Below are 20,796 nucleotides of genomic sequence, written 5' to 3' on the forward strand. Positions count from 1 at the left end.
CAGGCAAGAGCAAGGCTTTAGAGTCAGTCAGGATAGAATAAAGGCCTCGCCACCGAGGAGCTGGTGGCTTCTACAGGGCTGTAGTGTCCTCATCTGTAAAATGAGGACAACCACAGCAACAACACCCCTGGTAGCTAAGAGAGTCAAATAATACATAAAACTTTTAGGGTACAGCCTGGAATATACTAAGTGCTAGTATGTATGTTATTATCAGATTATTAATGAATAATTTCAATGTTACTGTAAACTGGAATCATTCCCCAAAATGAGGATAAATTTATACCAGACACACCTAAAAAAGCAAAAATTGTAACTTCACAAGAACTTGAAAGAGTTAAAAAGCAAACTGCCCCCAGTGGCTGAGCTAAAGAGCCTTCCCGTTCACCCCCACAGAGCCCGGAGCCCTGCACCCACCTCCCACTAGCTCAGGGCCTGGATAGGAACAGTCCTTCAGCCCCCTTGAATCCTGTGCTCTGCCCCAAACGGCAACAAGAACAGACCTTCCCCTTCTCTGGCTCCCATTTCTTTATTACTAGTCTTCCTTTGACAGCAGGTTTTCCAGTAAACACGTCTCATTTTTATAAATGAAAACTAGACTCAAGGACGTCAGGGCCCCCGATTCACTCAACAAAATATCTACCAAATGCCTATTATATGTGGCTCAGTGCTCAGCACTGGCTGTAAAGGAACGAACAGGACAGGCTCTAGGTCTCACATGGAGTTGAGAGTTTAATGGGGGTGGCAGACCATATTCCAATAAACAGATCAACAACAAGAGTAAGTGCCATGAGGAATCCTGAAAGCCAATGTCTGACACCTCCTTGCCGGCCTCCCTTCTCCATCTTGAAGCCTGGAGCAATCAACATGCCCTCGAGTCCCTGGTGAGGAGTCTTCAGGCTGTTTCAAGACAAGCAACCTAGAGGTGTGCAGGGGCCAGTGTACAAGCAGGATAGCCAACCACGTTAAGATAGTGGAAAGCCACAGAGAGAGACTATTTAAATGTATTTATTTTTTCTTTTTAGGGCCGCATCTGCGGCATACGGAAATTCCCAGGCTAGGGGTCGAATCGGAGCTACAGCTGCCTGCCTACACCACAGCCACAGCAATGCCAGATGAGCAAGGCCAGGGATCGAACCCACATCTTCATGGATGCTAGTTGGGTTCGTTACTTCTGAGCCACGACAGTTAACTCCCAGAGAGGGGCTATTTAGTAACCACATCAACGGGAATCAGCAGATCAACTTCCTCTCACAATTCTGTTTCAGAGAAACCCTCAGGGCAGTTTTCAAAAGACAAGTTACTAAATCCATTTACTAGACAATCGTCATGAAAGAAAATGAATCTAATAAATATAGACAGAATCTTAAAACATGAACACAACTGGGAAGATTTTAATAAATGTGGATTTCTAGCAGTGATAATACTATAAGAAATATGGACTAAATGACATCCCTGAAGTTGGTATGACTTAGAACAAAGACTACATTTATAAGGTTTCCTTTAAACAGAGTTAAACATTTCATTAAACACATCATTTCCTCTAAGAATATATAATGATGGTATTTCTTCATTTTACCAAAGACCTCACAGGAAGAGTGAGCATTCATTTAGAATTATTTTGCCTACAAACCAGTCAAGAGTGTGCGGTAACCCACTAAGTGAGAACTAGGGATGGCAATCAGCAGTGAGAGCTTTGCACGCATCAGAGAAAAGAAACTGCACATTCCAAACCTTCTTCCTCAGCAAAGCAAGGGACTCCTTTATTTTATCAACCAGGTCCTCGCTCTTCCCCTCAAATTTCAGTCCAAGTTTCCACTGCTTGATCCAGCTGTATTTGCTCATGAGTCTCTCTGGTAACTAGAGTATCAAGAAATTGAGAGATAAAGGTTGTTAATATTCCCCAAAGTCCATAACACGACCCAGGCTGTAAAAAACCATGACATCTACAAGACTACCTTCATTTCCAGAATTAACTCCCACACACCTGTCTGGGTTTAGGATGGGGGGATCTAAATCTGGAAGGCAGGAACCCGGAACCCAAAAGTCCCACCCTGAGGAGGGCTGCTAGAGTGACATGGTGGTTTTGGCAGAGACACCGAGGTAACACTCTACCTTGCTGGGCTCCAGCCCTGGCCGGGAATATTCCACAGCACTTTGTAAGAGAACTTAAAGGCAGTGTCCACACCTGCACAAACCCCCCAGGCAGCTGCTGGGCTCACAGGCAGCCTCCCTTCCATCCTCCAATGCCTAACTCAGGAGGATGCTTCAGGTAGGTGGATGGTCCTTTCCTGACTAGGAAAATAAAGCTGAATTTCTGGTATTTACACATATCCTCAAAGCTTTAATATTAAAAAGAAACAATATGGTTCCTAATTTAACTGCCTAATCAATGTAGTGAGATAAATACAATTGAGACTAAGAAGCAAGGATTACTGGAACTATGATGCCACAGCTCATTAAAGAACTGACAGCAGAACTATTACTTTGCCAGTTTTCTTTTTTTCCTAGGAGCATTTGTTATTTTGTTTGCCCCTAGTCATCAATAGAGGCTGGAGTCTGAAAGGCAGGCTGGAACATAACTTGATGGACGATGGCATGAGAACTCAGACTCTCCCAACAGTCCTGGGTGTGTCAGGAGAAAACCATATAATTAGGCTGGGCACAGGCACATCACTTGAGTGCTATAAAATGCAGAAAGGAAAAAAAGTTCACCTCTAAGTTTAAAGATCATTAGAGAATAATTAATTCCTACCTGAAACCTAAGCTTGTTTAACAGTTATAAATACAGTTTTAAACGAGGCCCTATGTTCCTTCCTCCTGGAATCTAAGATTGACGACCTTTTCATGAGTGATAATGCCAGTTTCACCTTCTTACTCTAAAGCAATCATGTGAAACTAAGGTGGTTTGTTCTCTACACAAAAACAAAACCACAACAGGGATGTAAATTCCTCTTCGGGTAGTTACCACGATGATGGCCAACTACACTCATTAATGGGGGAAGGGCTGTGTCTGCATCTGATCAGGATGACAAATGACCACTCATCCCAGAGCAGCCCAGCTCTGTGCCCACACTGTCCCTCACTGCAGCAACACGTGTGGGCAGTTCTGCTGCAAACCTTCAACCAGGATTTCAGGTTTCTCACCAGAACCTAAAATGCCCCCAAGTGGCAACAAGCTGAAATCACAACTGGGCAGTGCAACAAGCAGAAAAAACTGGCTACCCAGATGTGAGCTGGGAAATAGGGTGGAGAGAAGCCCAGGAGGCCATGGGAGTATCATGTGACATTATGCAGGTACTTAAAGGCAGGCACAGTGCTCAAGTGAATCACTCAGGAGACACCAAAGATCTAACCACACAGAAAGAAACCCAAATAAAAGTCTGCTTCCTCATCCCTTCCATGCATGGACCAAGCTGTTGATAGAGTAAGTATACAGGGTTGTACACTTCTGGGAGATGTGGAGAATTTGGAGAAAGCCCAAAAATTGAGGGGTGAAAATAAACTATAAGAAAAGAATAATGGAGTTGAATTCTTTACTCAGATGAAAAAGATCTATCTTCAAATGCTTTCAGGGAGTCATGACACACGACACACACATAGTCATTTTCTTACACTACACACACACACACACACATTCAGACTTCTTTAAGAGTTAGGGAAAGCTGGAGTTCCCATCGTGGCGCAGTGGTTAATGAATCCGACTAGGAACCATGAGGTTGCGGGTTCGGTCCCTGTCCTTGCTCAGTGGGTTAACGATCCAGCGTTGCCGTGAGCTGTGGTGAAGGTTGCAGACACGGCTCGGATCCTGCGTTGCTGTGGCTCTGGCGTAGGCCGGTGGCTACAGCTCCGATTCAACCCCTAGCCTGGGAACCTCCATATGCCTCGGGAGCGGCCCAAGAAATAGCAACAACAACAACAACAACAAAAAAGACAAAAGACAAAAAAAAAAGAGGGAAAGCTGAGGAAGAAACAAGATTTAAACAAGAAACAATGGGAAATACTTAACAAAGTAGATAATTAGCTTAAGTAGGAGTTCCCGTCGTGGCTCAGTGGTTAATGAATCCAACTAGGAACCATGAGGTTGCAGGTTTGATCCCCGGCCTTGCTCAGTGGGTTAAGGATCCAGCGTTGCTGTGAGCTGTGGTGTAGGTTGCAGACGCAGCTTGGATCCCACGTTGCTGTGGCTCTGGTGTAGGCTGGTGGCTACAGCTCCTATTAGACCCATAGCCTGGGAACCTCCATATGCCACAGGAGTAGCCCAAGAAATGGCAAAAAAAAAAAAAAAGAAAAAAAATAATTAGCTTAAGCATAATTTCACTTGTGACTAAACTATAAAAACAGCCTATTTTCTCTACAAGTGCCCCTGATGCTTTTCTTTTCTTTTTTCTTTTTGGCCACACCCATGGCATACAGAAATTCCAGGGCCAGGGATCGAACTCATGCCATAGCAGCAACTCGAGCCACAGTAGCAACAACACTGAATTCTCAACCCACTGTGCCACCAGGGGACTCCTACAAGTCTCCATAATTCTTGAAATCAGCACCATGATTAAAGGGGCAGCAAATAACACAATTTGTCTTCCCCAAACCAACTCGTAAAATGAGGTTTGCTACACAGTCTATCCACTTGAAGCAAACACTGTCACAAGTCCCACCCACTTAAAGACATTCTAAAACTTAGAGAATTTGGAAACCAAAGGCCCCAGCCCCAAAGGACATCACCTCCTGGAGACCCAGGTAATGCCCAACTTTAAGAAAAGCCAGACCGCACCATATTCAAGGTCAAGGTCAGATGCTTTGACTATAGTCAAACACAGAGACTGGGATCTGGACAGAAGCAGGAGACACACACAAGGAACCCAGGTACAATGACAGGAGGTGACGGGAAGCTGAGCTGTCAGAGGAGCAATGAAGGGAGCAAGGCCTGAAGAGCAGAGCAGCAGCAGAAAGCACGGTGTGGCTCTCTCCCACTGAGCTCAGATTAAGGGGAGGGTCTCAGTCTAAACCTCCCATTTCCCCTTAATGTCCTGAAATCAAGCATGTTCTAGGAGAGAGGGAAGATGGCAAAATGCTACAGAGAACACCTCTACAAATATAAATGGAGGCAGATACAGCCAGCTATAGGGCACGTGGCTTCCCTAGGCTCACTGAATTCTTGAAATGCATGCTGAGGTCCACGGCTGTTTAGCACAGCATGCAGCCTGCAGGCTATGGGCCAAGGCTGGTTCTGGCTCTACAGCTTCACATACAACCTTGGGTGTCCCACGACCTGCCTAGTCCCCAAAGCTGAAGAGGGGGGTTACCACAGAGCCCTAAAAATGCTGAAACCAGATTCCCTCCAACTTTCCTGCAGACAGCAGCCTTTCTGTGCCCCCAGAAGTAGTCAGTGCTCCCAAGACTTCTAAAAGCCCCAGGGACACCAGGACATATGACTGTCATTAGACTCAGGGTAGTGGTCAGTAGAGGCCCTCTGCAATTCAGAAAGACAAGGATCAAGGTAAACTGAGACAGACTTATTGTCAGACGGTTATTGTGTTTATAATAGCAAGCCAACCCCCTTTTAAACCCCAATAATTTAAACCAAGCAAGCATGGTTTAATTAATACGACAGGATGCAAGTTATTCAGATTTAGTAAGAAGATGGGTAGGGAATGGGCATACAGACTTTCATGCCACAATTCCTGTAAGATGTTCTTGTTTTGTAAGAACAGTTAAGTATCACTTGATCTGCTTGTCTGAAGCATTCAATATTAAGCATTAAATATTAAGGTGTTTACTTATTAATGTTGCACAAATAGTATCTAGTGATGGAGAGACTCCATTCCCCAGGTGACGGGGTCCAGGTACCCTACCACCATGGGAGCCCCGCCAGCCTCTGGGCCTCACCACCCATCTGTGTTCGCACTTGGTTCCACCTCAACTTCTTCCATTCGCAAGACCCTTGTCAGTGCAGACTTCCTGAGGGAAGACCTGCGGAAAGGGCCAGAACGAGAACCGGGGTAGAATGGTAGCCATAGAAGGGTGTGCGTGACAACTGGGAGGTGGTTGAAAAAGAGTTCATAAATAAAAAATGGCAAAGTGCCATAAGCAAGCCTGTGTGCCCCTCCTGCACTGGCACCTTGAATAAGAGGTATGTGGTGCACCCAGCATCTGCACAAGACACACAACAAAAGAGACCCTGTCAAGAAAGTGCTCAAATAAAGGAGAGTTGGGGGGGGGGGCAGCAAAAAGTCAACATCAGGACAAGTCTGCTAGTTGAATGAGAGCAAAAAAAGGTTAACAAATTTTCACACTAAAACTTATAGGCAGGTATGATGCGCTTTTTCTCTAACACTGGCCTCTTAGCATCAATAAAGGTTAGATGACAAAAACAATACCACTGTGACCAACTAATTAGATTGTGCTCCCAAGAGAAACACCTATTTGTTGGCTGATACATAGAGAAAAGGGAAAAAATTAGAGTGCTTGAGAATTTCCACATGACTCAAATTAAGTCAGGAAAACCACCTCACAGCCCCACAGCTCATACATGCAACCTATTCTCACACTGATCAGAAAGCAAGCACAGTCTACCCAGATTCTTTTTAATATGGCAGATGATCTTACTCAAATGTATCCTGTTAGTAAAATAAAAGGGACATTGTGTTTTACTTTTATGGGGAGTGTTTTTTATGTTTATTCATGGGGAACACTAATTGCACCAGAGTTTCTTGGAAAGTATAAAAATTCAAATTCATTACATCAATTAAGTCCATAAATCCAAGCAGCCCCTTAAAGCAAAAGGCTCGAAAGAAAACTCAGCCTAAAATTAAGGAGGATTCTATGTCACAATCTATAGATTATGGTTGCCAAACAGAAGTTAGAGCAAAATACGGTGAGTCCACCTGTGTCTGTTTCCCCAGCAGTGTCTTACACCCACAGGCATCTATCTGACTGACCAATAATTCTGAAGTATTGCAGTACTAACAAAAATGATGATGTGCCAAGCTAAAAACAGGTCACTGTATCAATTTCTTCTGCCTCTTTGTAAGTTAATTCCGAGAAACCTGCTTTCTTAAGACCCATCTTTGATTAGAAGAAAGTATCTTTCACAGATAGCATTTAGGCAATTTTTACAAGTGTACTAACTTTACCCTGGTTTATAAAATAGTTCATCACTTGACAGACAGGCAGTATCCTCCAGCAATGGGCCTGGTTTTGCCCTTTGAGGGTGTGAGATCCCCTGTCCATGTAACAGACCTCTAATTAGCTTAGCTGCCAACCAGCAGCCCCTAAAAGTCCTTATTCTAAAGGCAAACACCCAGCTTCTTCAACTGTTCTCAAAATGAGATGAATCACCCTGGGCACACACCCACCTGTACTGAGGGTACAAGCGCAGAGATGCACTGGGTCCTTAAGATGGGATCTGACCAGCCATGTTCAAGTCAGGACCATCCCTGCCCATGCTTTAGAAGAATTCCTTTTAAAACAGGGCTTTGTTCACACAAAGGCCATCACACAGGTGGGCTCATGGTGGGCCTGTAATCAATTAAAATCCTGACTTTCTCCCCCCTTATAAGTTGCAGGCAAGGCAGATTCCCACAGCTAGCACTCTGAGTTTTGGTTTTTGGCGGTGGGTGTGTTTTTTGCTTTGTTTTGTTTTGTTTTTTTAGGGCTGCACCTGCGGAATATGGAGGTTCCTGGGCTAGGGATCTAATCGGAGCTAAACCTCTGGCCTACACCACAGCCACAGTAATGTGGGATCTGAGCCGTGTCTGTGACCTACATCACAGCTCACAGCAATGCCAGATCCTTAACCCACTGAGCAAGGTCAGGGATCAAATCCCTGTTCTCATGGATGCTAGTCTGGTTCATTAACCACTGAGCCACGATGGAAACTCCTTTGCTGTGTTTTAATATAAGCACAGGGTTTCCAAATTTCTTCCAGTTAATGTTATACGGTGAGTTCTGCTCAATCACGCCTGCCCACCAAACTCTTCTGGGATAGTCTATCATCCAACCTATGACATGACCTCAGTTGATGTGTATCATGGATATATAACACACTGATAACCTGACTTCCTGGGGTGTTACCACCAGGCTGCAGATTTAAAACACCAAAGAGGGCCAGGCATGGGACAGAGCCCCTGACCTCACCTCTTCCCTCCAGGGAGCCTCTCCCAGGCTGACCTTAACCATTCCTCTTCTAGTGTTGCTGTGCTGCTGCCCAATAAGCCAGTCCTTCTAATGCTATGCAGATGGGCTGATTTCTTGAACTGGAGCCAGAAGCACAGAGATGTGCCTTCAAAAACCTCAGCAGGTTCTCAGGTAAAATACATACAAGCCCACCTGGTACTGAGTCCTACATTCAAGGCATTCTGCCCTCAGTGCCCTGTACGAACCCTAAATACCTGCTCCCTAATTCAGCTGCAGTAGCAAATATATTTTACCACCTTCCTCTTCTGGGAAATACCAACCATTTGGGGTTGCTTTACTATGCAAAATCACCCGAGTCACACAAAACTGAACACACCCACACGCTGACGTCACCCTGCAGACAGCAGCAGCACATGCATGGGCGAGAAGGACAGTCTTTCTCTCAGAAACGACTGGAAACATTGCAGACTCAAACCTGCAGCAGCAGCGTACCAGCGTGAGCTCTGGGTCCTCCAGCCAGGAGGGCAGCGCCGCCGGCTGGCTCATGGCCTGGAACAGCGTGGCCCTCAGCGCGCAGTAATTATCTCCACGGACTCGTCTTATGGAGGTGAATTTCTGAGACACCTCCTCATAGCCCTGGGTGAAAGCATCAAAAAATTCAAAATGATCGTTGCTGACTTCAGACAGTGGGGGTAATTTTATTTCTGTGGGAAAAATGTGCCCCCATCACTGGAAGAATGGAAACAACACTGGCTGAGTCTTTCATATAAGATATTCGAATTCCTTTTTTATTAATCAAAAGAAATTAACCAATGTTAGTATTATACCAAATATCAGCATATGTAGCAGATGCAATATATTAGAACATATAAAATAATATACCAAGTATTATTAAAACACCAGTCACCCCCAAAGTTGGAGTAATATGTCCCATTCTAAGCAATTTTAACATTCACTTATTAATAACCAACATTCTGAAGGCTTTAACCTGTTTTTAAATTGACCCCAAGCTCTTTAATGGACAGGAAAGAAAAGAGAGATGTACCTAGCTTATAACTCCATATTAAAAATAACACCCCCAAATCCCAAATTTCCATGGAATATATTTTAAAAATCTACATGCTAGGAGGTGCCTGGACAAATCTATTAGACTTTTCTTAAAGTAAATTTAAGTGTCATCCTTGTTCAGCCTGGAAGTGAAACAAGGAAGTGAAAACGCTCAGTGGCCTGCCCAGTCACTCAAATACAGCCATCCAAATGGACCTTTCTGGAGTTCCCGTCGTGGCGCAGTGGTTAACAAATCCGACTAGGAACCATGAGGTTGCGGGTTCGGTCCCTGTCCTTGCTCAGTGGGTTAACGATCCAGCGTTGCCGTGAGCTGTGGTGTAGGCTGCAGACACGGCTCGGATCCCGCGTTGCTGTGGCTCTGGCGTAGGCCGGCGGCTACAGCTCCGATTTGACCCCTAGCCTGGGAACCTCCATGTGCCAAGGGAGCGGCCCAAGAAATAGCAAAAAAAGACAAAAAAAAAAAAAACAAATGGACCTTTCTGAAGCATACCTCCGAAAAAGGACACCCTAAAATCCCAGTGACCTGCTCCATAGGCACCGACGACTGAGTTCCCCACTGGACACTGCCCAGGCATCAGAATCAACTTCTCAGCTTCCCCCGGTCACTCGCCCCCAGCCTGGCGGCCCTTTCACTGGTCCTGCCCTTCCTCAACAGTCACTAGAAACCCTGCTTCCCACACACCTCTACACAAAGGAAGGAGTGTCACCCTCACCACGGGATGGGCACCATGCAGACAGTCATCCTGTGTCCAAGTACTGTACCCTTGGTATTAGTTGTTCTCAGCATTCAGGAAGATGTTCTAGGCAGATATGATAGTATGTCTTTCCAGTAATCAAATTTTGAGAGTCGCATTTTTATTTAGTGGCCCAACCACTGCAACATATGGGCCCGTCAAGCAGACTCACATGCCTACTAATATGCACCTCTTCCCTCTGGTGAACCCCTAGCTACATCCCAAATACTCATGCTGGCTAGTTCAACAGCAACTGTACCCCTCGAAATGCATACTTTACTCATTCTATTTCAGAGGTGACCCAAACTTTTTAAATTAATTTATATGCACTTACTTTCAAAAGAATACCCAAAACAAAACAATTAAACAAATAAGTACTAAACTGTAATTGGGTCCAAGATGTTCTTGGTCCAGAAATGCTCCAATCACCACATGGATCCCCATGGGATGTTTTTCTAACTGATGTGCCTTTAATTATTTGGACACTGAAGAGCCCAACTACAGGGTCACATCTTTACCTCAAACTAAAATCACAGAGGAACGATTTCAGCATGAGTTTCAAAACACGGAATATTTGGTTAAGTTAGTAAACATCTTCTGTTTACTGTTGCCAACTGTTAAAACAGATCCTTTAAAGGGACTGAGGTCAAAAAGTAAAACTGTAAGTCAGTGAAAGCATTTTGGGGGAAGATGAGAAAAGTGTTTAGATAGCTGACCTCTGGTATCTACTTTGATACAGAGCTGGAGGTTTTTAGAAAAAAATCTACAAGTGGGCAATATGCACATTCAGCAGATGGCCCCCCAAATCAAAATGTTCTTAACCTCTGGCAGGAACTGAGTCCCAAGCACTTCGTGACTGCAGTCCATACAAGCACCCGAGACGCAAAGAGTCTGCAGTCCAGACCTGCAGGGAGCAGGGTTGACATGTGCACTCAGAGCTTCCAGAGTGGCAGCAACATTCCCAGTAAGGCCAGCCCATTTCAGGGCAGGTAGGGGCAGCCTGCTGAAAGGTATACAACATTTTCTACAAAATGAAGCTCTGAGGATGGGAAGAAATGTGTTCAGACGTTTGACAATTTTAAATCCTAAACAGTACAGTTCTAAACAAAATTTTAACAAAAAAAAGTTGAAGATATTTTAATCAAGTATGACAGATTAAAATTTCTAATATACCAGAGGTCTATTCAAACTCATAATGTAAATAATCCCAAGAGAAAAATGAGCAAAGGATATAATCCATAAATTATAAGAGATGGTAGATGTGCTAAGGTGAAACTGCCATTTCTGTATCTCAGAAAAATTCAAATACAGTTGACCACTGAACAACTTGGCAGTGAAGGGTGGTTTGGGGCGCTGACTCCCAACTCTGTGAAAAATCCACGTGTAACTTTATTTTCAGCCCTCCACATCCATGGATTATACAGTACTATAGTACATCTTTAGTGAAAAAAATCTGTGTATAAATGGGCCCGAGCAGTTGAAAGCTGTATTGTTCAAGGGTCAAGAGTAGCAGTAACTTCAACCTACTATGGCATGTTGGCTTCAGCATCCATCTGAGGGGGAACCAACAGGGCATGCTGTTGACTAGCTGTGCAGTGTTTGACCTGAGCAATGACCCAGCCCAGTCACAGCGGGATCGTGTCATGGGAATTCCTGAGGTCCCACAGCCTTAGAAGGACCACATTAGGGTCACCAATCTATGCAACTGCAAAGGGACTGAAAAGGGGAAGCCCCTGGGACACAAAGGAAGCGGCTGCAGATCCCTCTGCCTAGGATGTGCAGGAGGGACCAGGCCCCCTAGGACTGGAAGACATGAAAATAAATCCGAGGGGGGACAGCAATGTCTGACAACTGAGGGCATTCCCAAATGACCCTAAGAGGACAAACTCTGAACAGCACTCATTTATGTGTTTTGCAAAGAAATCAAGTTACTGAATAACTGATGATTCTATATTAATACTGTGACTTCAAGCAAGTCCCTTATCTTTGGAGCCTGTCTCCTCATCTCTAAAATTAGAACACCAATAGTTCCACAGTCTAATAACAGTTGTCATAACATCTGAAAATACAGAAGGACATATTAAATAATTCATTATTAAATAAGACTATTGGAAAGACTTGAAATATGTGAATCCAGGCATCATACCTTTTTCATACATGTTGCTTTTTGCGTATTTCCTCTCCATTCTTTTTTGCAGTAGTCCATGATATCCATTTCAGGAGCTACACTTAATCTGGGTTCTGTTAAAAAAAATCCAAAAGGGGGAGGGGAAAATAATGAAACAAAGCATAATCAAAATAATGGTTCTGCTTTACCTGTGGGTTACTTCCTTACTCACTTCATTCTCAAAATATGCAGAATCCTGCCACTGATGCTCCTGTCCTACCTGCTCCTCACTCCCTGCAGGTCTCTGCTCACTTCCAACACTGACACCTGATATCAAAACGTCTCACACATACCTTACTCTATTCCCCTTACATGGTTTTGTTTTTCTTCCTGGTACTGATACATGTTTCTTTTTCTGCACCCTGTCCCCCTACCAGCCCTTATACACACACTCGCACACGCACACAGCAAAACATGAGTTCCTTGAGGGCAGGGGTTTGTTTTGTTTCTTGGCTGTTTCCTCAGCACCTGAAACCACACTGACCCAGGTGTCTATGAATAATGTTCAAATTAAACACGCAGCAGTCTGAGCTACGAGAAGATACATTTAAAGAGTTGTGATTACATCCACTATACCAAGAGATAACTCCTCTAATAAAAAAGTATATTTGTCTTTAGTTATATCCAGCCCTGATCCCAAAAGGCTACAAACTGTTGATAATCAGGCAGAAAATAATGGAGCTCTCAACATTAGCTGAACCACAGACCTTGACTCTAATAAAACATCCCCTCCAGATTAAAAATACAATTTATGATCAGACAAACGACAGAGTAAAAAAATGGCCTTTAGATTTTCCTTGTTTAATAGATGAAGTCTGGGGTTTGATTTTGCAGCATGTGCATATGCAGACACACACACGTGTGTGCGTGTTTCAGGAAGAAAAAAGGTAAATTCTCAGACATATCTTGACTTCCTTTTAAAATATTAAAGAAGTAAATGTTATCAAAGAAATTAGAATATAAACACAAAACATACACAACATATTTACTCTGGAGGAAGCTGTACCTAAAATAAAGATGTGATATTCAGCTCAACTGAAAAAAAACTGACTGCATGTCTAATGTATGCCAAGCAGTGAGCTGGGAACAGGGGACATGAAGACAATAAAGCCCCAGGTTCTGTCCTGAATGGGTTTCCAGACCACGAAGAAGGAAGGACCACAGGCATTCACCACACAGGGTGGGATGGCTGCAGGGACTGAGATGCATAGGAGGGGCCCCAAGCCCTCCTTCCAGTTTAGGTAAATCAATTTTTTAAAAAAAGAGTTTAAGAACCACCTATTTTTTTAAAATCTCATGGTGAATCCCTTCATAAGGAAAATAAACCTTTTATACAGAAGGGAAAATAATGCATTCTCTGATAACATAGGTACTTCTGTCTGTGGCTAAGTCAGGATTGGCTTAATGGTGAAAGAGACCCCTGAAGCATAATATAGGGAGACCACAAATACCAAAGCTGCACAGCCAACCCTCAAATTAAGACAATTCATTGTTTAAAGTCAAGAAACACATCTGTCTATTTGCAGGGGAAGAGATCCCTTTTATTGCCTTTCCACTCACCTCCCCACAAAGCCTGAGAAACTACAGATGTTCAGAGTCAAGGACATTCATTGGGCCATGTTCTCCCACCAGGCAGACTACACTTCTAGCTCAGGAAGGTCCTCCCAGGAAGAAAGTCCAGCCTTGCTGCTCTCCCTCCTTGCAGTCCTCTTTCCTGTGCTCACCAAGATAAGACCTGGTCCCTGGCCAGGGCAGCATGGGCCTCCACCTCATCAGGCTAGGAGACCAAGCCACACACCACAATCCTGTGCTGAATCAGAGGCCTGGGTAAGGAAGTGACGGTGGGAAAATGGGTACTTGCATGGCTGAGAGCATCAAAATTATACTTTCCTTCCCATCCCGCTGCTGTTCTTTGGGAGGAGGATTCCAACAGCCACTGCATGCTGGAAGCTGGAAACGCAGGATGGACACGTCTGACCTCAAGTGGCTTAAAGTATACAACAGTTCCTTTTTTTGTCTAATTGTATACAATACAGCCTGATTACTGTGTCCAGGAAAGAACATAAAATACCACAAAAGAACACGAAGGGGAAAGCTGAAATAACCAAATGGTGACAAAGACAAAGATGCAGTCCCGTGGAGGATGGGAAGTTAAAAGTGAACCCCTCCAGAATGCTGGGACTCTCAATCAATAGGCTAGGGTAAGAATCACAAACTTTTTCTCTAGTGCGCCAGAGGGTAAATAACATAGGCCTTGAGGGCTGTAAGAGTTCTGTCACAATTACTCAACTTTACTGCACATATGTGTGAAAATCACCATGAGCTATATGTAAACTAAGAGCTTCCAATAAACTTTTATGTGCAAAGCCTGGTGGCATGTCAAATTTGCCTAAAAGCCATAGTTTGCTGACCCCTGGACTAGGTGAAAAAAACCTTTTCACTAACAAAGAGACAGGATGAGAAAACTTTCTGCCTTGGCCTGGTCTCTGACTTGGGCAGACAGAAAGTCTCAACAAGAATGGATAACCAGAGGCTGGCTCTCTCACAAGGACAGGGTGTGAGGGACTTTACATTAGCTGCAAGACCCTGAAAACTCAAGCCCAGAAATTAACCCAAAGTGGCTCAAGGCAGGTGACTCCCTCAGTACCTTGTAGGAACAAGGCCAAATCTGCTCACACTCAAGACAGCTGTACTCACTCTAAAGATACACAGAGGCTGAGCTTAGAACCCAGACTTGGAAAGAAAAAGAAATAAGCAAAAACGGCAACTGGCACAATCAGACCTGCCAGGACTTTCAGATAATGGAATTATCAGGCCCAAAAGAGTATGTTTAAAATGTCTTAAAAAATAAAAGTAGGAATCAAAACATGAGCAAAGAGCAATACACTATCAATAAAGACCAAGCAAATTTGGAGGGAAAACAGAATTTTTCCAAAAAAAGAAAGAAAAAGAAAACTTTTCTGAAATTTCAGAAGAAACAGTCCAGAATGCAACAGACGCTAAAAGTCAGAAAATATTTGAAAAGGTGCATAACTGAGGGCCCTAGATGACCGAATGAGAGCAAGCAAACACCTAATTAGAGTTTAGGAAGAGGTAAATAAAGAACAGAAAAAATGAAATATTCAAAAAGATAATGGCTGAGAATTCTCCTGAACTGAAGAAAACTAGGCATCCTCAGATAAAAAAAGTCAAAAAAAAAAAAAGATCCTAAGCAAAATGTTAAAAAAAAAAAAAAATTCATACTTAAGAGACCTGAAAGAGAAACTACAGAACATCAGAGAGAGAGAGATGGGGGAGAGACAGATCACCAAGGGTCAGACCGACTGCAGCACTTTCAACTACAACAGAAACCAAAAGACAATGGAATAAAATCTTCAAAAAAAATTAGAGAAAACAACTATTCCTCTACAGTTATTCAAGAGACAAAGTGAAATAAAGAAATCTCCAAACGAACAGAGCTTCCCACTGGAGGCACTTGCACAAGATGTCATTTCAGGAAGGACAAAGAACCCAGAAGGATGGAGAGGCAGAGTGTAACGGGATCCATTCCGAGCGCAGACTAAAGCTGGAAGCAGCAAGGCCCTCTGAAAGGCTAGAGTGCCTGCAGAGTGCATCACGGGGGACAGACGACAACTCCACCAGAGAGCTTGCAGAGTTAGCGAGAGTGCAGCAGCAACCAGCTCAAGACCACTTGGGCCTCAGGAACATGATTGATAAGGACTGAACCCAAAGTGAACTCTGAAGTTTATGGAGAACCAGAACACACTCTGCTGGACCACGACAAAGAACATCCCCCTCTGCCACCACAGCGAAAAGTTCCACCAAAGCTTTGTGAGGAAGACTAGAAAATTATGATCAAAAACCCCACTTTGTATCTTTAATTCCTAATTACACATAAAAAACTTTGTTAACCATATAGTAAAGAGCTAGTTCTTGAAACAAACCAGTAGAATACACATGGTACACAGGTGATGTGCAAGAAAATGCCATTGTGTATCATCCATGGCACCGCCCCAAATGGGCACAGGCTCCCTTGGCTCCTGCCCGAGGCGAGAGGGAAGCAAGGAGGTACCAACAGCCCTGCTGGCCGTGCCCACGGCAGAGGCGCCCAGGAGCAGTGGCTCCCCCAGCAGCAATGGGCAGATACGGCTGGTGGGGTGGACAGGGTGGGCATGACTGAGCAGAAGCATGGACACAAAATCATGAAATGAGGAAAGAATTACTGCTATCAATCCCATGACCATTCCTTCTTATAAGTCAGTCAAAGTGACATGGTCTTCTGCACACAAAGACCCAGAGAGTCAGCTTCTCAATAAGACCTTCCGCTTGAAATGAAAAATGCTCTTCAAGCTCAAACTCTCCCTCTAAGAATATAAGGAAATCAAGGACTGAGAGAGTGGTGTGAAGAGATTAAAGAAATCCTCCTGGGTGCAAAGATGATATGAATGTAAAGAATGCAGCGAAAGTACTTGTATTAAAATTTCAAAACCTCAGGAAACAGAATTCCCCAAATATACCTCAGCAAAATGAATAATCCTATGGAGGTAAAGATCACATGCCTAAGAATATTTTCTAGGAAGTATATCTCAGTATTTTATGAACGTAGATACACTGATTTAACTGCATTTTCTATTATAAACAGTAAGAACTCTATAAATAAAGCAATTCCAAACATACCTGATGCCCCTCTTTCATGTATAAGTAATTCTTTCTCCTTTTCTATTTCATCCGCTGCACGATACATGTCCTCCTCGCTGAAATCACACCAAATTAGAAATTTCAAAATGTGTTGCACTGACATTTTCCCTCTTATCACAATATGCAGCTGCTTAAAAAATATATTAGACATGCCAAGTTTAACTTTTTCACATTACATGATGACAATCTGATAAAATATGGCCTTTTATCTTAGACTCATGTTTCTGTCATTCCAATTTGGGGGAGGTACTTTAAATGAGACACCAGCTACCTGGCTCTGAGGCCACTTTAACTGTTAGATCTTTAACGCCACAAACACACCTGTAAGGATCTTAGCATGTGTCTTAGCAGTGAGGCCCAGCGTGATTCCTCAAGCTCCTGGAATGGAAAGAGTGCTAATGAAAGTATCTATACAGGACTGTAGCCTGTCACAAGCAGGCTTTACAAGAGCTGCTTTAAGAACAAAGATAGGAGAGTACAAGCCCCCAAAGCTACAAAACCTCCCAAGGTTTCTCCTAGTCCCTGACTGCACATTCATGTAGCCACCCGCCTTCCGTTGAGCACTTCCCTGCTGTCCCCACACTTCCGCTGAGACTCACACAGTAGCTCCCTCAAGAGGCTCCAGTCTCACCTAGTGAGCGAACAAGAACCTACTAAGTCCTGGAAAGGGAGAAAACCCCACTGGGGGGGCTAGACAAAGATGAATAAAGGGCAGAGTTTTAAGATGCTTTCTTTTCCTCTCAAGATACACACACAAAGATGGGAAACAGAAATGCCAGCTCTCTACTGAAACCACAAGACATGTGAAAGTCCAAACCATCCAAAAATGGAAGAAAGGGTAGTGAGTGACAGAGGACAGGGGAAGCCGTGGGGCCAGTGCAGGGCCCTCTGCAGGAAGGGCAGGCAGGTAACCGCTCAGAGGCCTGGAAAGGCTTAGCAATGGGGGTGCCAAGGACTTCAGAGGGTATGGGAGACACCCAGGCTGAAAACAGGGAACTGGCTCAGGTCCACATCAGGAGAGACCAGCCCCCCCAATTCCCCATACGCCATCAGGACAGCACACCCCCAATCCTCATACAAGACAAGGTGGGAGGCTGCAGGCACAATAGAACAGAGTGGAGAAGTTAACAAGGACAGTAAAAAATAAGGAATTAAGTGAATGACTTGAGAGACTCCCACCCCCAATTCCCTAAGCACTCAGCTCCTACAGCGTGGCTCAGCACTGCTGGAGGAAGGGGAGGGGTGAGAAGGAGCAGGAGGGAGGAAGGGGTGCTGAGAAAGGCTAACTGAGGTGGAGACAACACACTAGGCCCTCCACCCCATGAGTGTCAGGGTTAAAAGCAAACAAAAACCAGATTCACAGGGACTATACATCAAACACTTAAAATAAAAAAAGACTGTTAGTTCTTGTTTCAGTAGTTTAAAGTTATCTTTCAGCTGCCTTCCTAGTTTTATCAGATGGGAGAGAAATTCTGATCCTGTACAAGAGGCACTTAAATGAATCATTGTCATAGTATCATTATCTTTGCAGAAGCTACTTCCTTAATCTTGGCCTCAGTTTTCTCATCTTCAAAATGAGAAGACCAGACAAGATCTAAGTGATTTACAAGGTTCCTCTTCCAGTTCTTAGTTCTAACAGACTATGAATCTATCTGTACTTCAAACGAATTCTGTGGCTATGGGCACACATATCTGTCTCTGCTCTTGTCTTCTCTTCTAATCCACAAAACAACCACGTGCAATGGCAACACCACTGCCCCGAGGAGGTTCTCTAAACAAGCATCTCTCTGCACAGCCACAAATACAAATTCCCACAAAGACCAACAGGACGGGGAAGGAACGAAGTCAACAGGAGAACTAAATGCAAAAAGAAAACCGACAGAGCAGGAAGGGAGATTACAGGAAATAAAGTATTCAAGAATACTTTTAATAATAAATAAATAAATAAATATTCAAGATCTACAAAAGAGGTAAAGCAGAGATTGATGAATGGGAGGCCTAAAGAGCATATTCAAATTACTTTAGCCACACTACATTCATTTCATTCGGATTCCGTGCACAAACGTTTGCTAACTTCCATGGCCACCAAGGATACGTATCCAAGGACATTCGCTAACTTGCCAAGGCAGCAGGGAAACTAATACGGCCTTTAAAGGCCACTCTGAAAATGATCCGAAAGCTGTATTTCCTTGGAGAGAGGATAAGGTACAAATTCAAACAATAAAGCTCAATCAATACAGTGAGAAAAGAAGACATTTAACAGCCAAAATGAAATATTCATCCAACACAAGGACAATCAACTGGAAAGAGAGAGAGAGGTGAGAGCAAGAAAATTATAATTTTTTTAAGAAAATAATTCAATAAACTTCTGCCTTAACATTTTTAAGTATCAAAATAATAAAACTGAAAATAACAACAAAACAAGATTTAAAGTTGGGGATCTGAAAACAGCTAGGGGTTTAAATTTTTGTTATGGGACGGGAAGAGAGCAAAACAATGAAAGGGGATAATACATGATAAGGTAAAACCCTTGACGCTGACCAGTTTCAGAAATGTGGCCATCTTTTGTGTATGACAAGTTGGGGTTGGGGTGAAGAGTGTCCACTATATGGCACAAAAGAGGCCACTGAAGTCCACAGGCTCAAATGGCCACCACAGCAAAAAGTTTCCTTTGGGAAAACATTAGATTGCTAGAAAAGTAGTTTAAAAAAGTCCAAGTCTTAAATGTGACTTGATTTCTTGGGGACCGTGGCATGTAAGTCATACTCAGTTACATAACCGAGTTAAATTTTAAAACCAAAATGTTAATAATTCCTACTTAGAAAATTATTAATTTAGCATTATAATGTTATTTCAAAATGTGTATCAAATAGCAATTTAAAATTTTTTTTTAAATGTGTATCTTTAAGCTCCCATTTTGTCCTGGAGATGAAATATTTTATTCTCAATATTAAGGCAATATCCACCACTGAGGTTACACGACATTGTATATTAAATGATCACCTTCCTCTTGCTCTATTCAAAGACCTGGATAACAATAAAATGTTTGAAAACTTAATTTTAAAATGCTTACTACATACAATTATCCTGTTCCCCAAAACAAAAGCTATAAGCTAAAAACACAGAGCTCAGTAAAGCAGAAGATATTTCTGTGAAGCCAATTTTTCAATTTCTGATAACAAGTAAACACATAATTCTAACATACGTGCAGAGCTAACAAGACGATTTTAATCACTCGCCGTTATGAACGTTTGCACAAAGTTCCCCTTGGTTTCTTAAAAAAGCTAATCTGAGTGTGACTTTGTTTAGCTCTCTGGACTTGAACGCTGCAGTTCATGCTTAACGTGGCCTGTCCTCGAAGACTAATGGCCCAGGTAGTGTTGGTGAGATAGTGTCAACCACTGTGACACTGTGCACCGTCCTACAGGCACAGAAAGAGCAAAGACCACTCAACCCAGCCTTTCTCCACCTCTTAGCGGTTGTATAGATGAGCGAACAACACATCAAATGCAGGAAAGTACCGGCACCCAGGCCAAAATTCCACCTCCTTTCTGCAAGTGGACTTTCCACAACTGGCTCATGCTACTCCATGTGACTTCCAGAGGTATCTGGGGACAACCTGACACCCTCAACAATGAGGTTCTCAGAGACATCCCAACTCTGAAGCAGGTCGGGGAAGGGACAGGAGGGAGTAGCTGTTACCCCATCAAAGATAGCCCCCCAGAGCGGCTAAGGTGTGAGGTCAGTAGGAAAACACATTCACACAACAGTACATTTAGCAACACCCAGGAACAAGGGTTTCACAGTCTGTTGCTCACAGCCCTTTTGAGAATCCACAGCTTTCCTCAGAACCTCAGTCCAAAAAAAAACATACACATATGATTTTGCCTTTATTTTCAGAGGGGTACACAGATGCATGCTCCCCCCCCACACACAGCCAGCCCATGGACCCCAGAATCAAACCCTGTCCCACCATCAGGCAGACAGAGGAGT

The 20,796-nt window shown here is 43.5% G+C and overlaps 1 protein-coding gene across 4 annotated transcripts in view; it reads right to left on the bottom strand.

Moving 5' to 3' along the window:
- OTULIN (OTU deubiquitinase with linear linkage specificity) overlaps positions 1-20,796 on the bottom strand; it is a 32,406-nt gene that overhangs the window by 7,938 nt on the left and 3,672 nt on the right. The window contains exons 1-5 of one of the 4 annotated variants that reach the window (XM_047767930.1): positions 17,125-17,167; positions 16,783-16,859; positions 12,085-12,179; positions 8,629-8,772; positions 1,732-1,857 (exon numbers count right to left, since the gene is read on the bottom strand). In XM_047767930.1, coding sequence (XP_047623886.1) covers positions 1,732-1,857; positions 8,629-8,772; positions 12,085-12,179; positions 16,783-16,849 — 432 coding nt within the window. In that variant the 5' untranslated portion in view covers positions 16,850-16,859; positions 17,125-17,167. Of the gene's footprint in view, positions 1-1,731; positions 1,858-8,628; positions 8,773-12,084; positions 12,180-16,782; positions 16,860-17,124; positions 17,168-20,796 lie in introns of those variants that run through there. The other 3 variants (XM_047767902.1, XM_047767911.1, XM_047767919.1) reach the window with 3 other exon arrangements.

The sequence above is a fragment of the Phacochoerus africanus genome, chromosome 1, assembly GCF_016906955.1.
Source record: "Phacochoerus africanus isolate WHEZ1 chromosome 1, ROS_Pafr_v1, whole genome shotgun sequence".
NCBI lineage: Eukaryota > Metazoa > Chordata > Mammalia > Artiodactyla > Suidae > Phacochoerus > Phacochoerus africanus.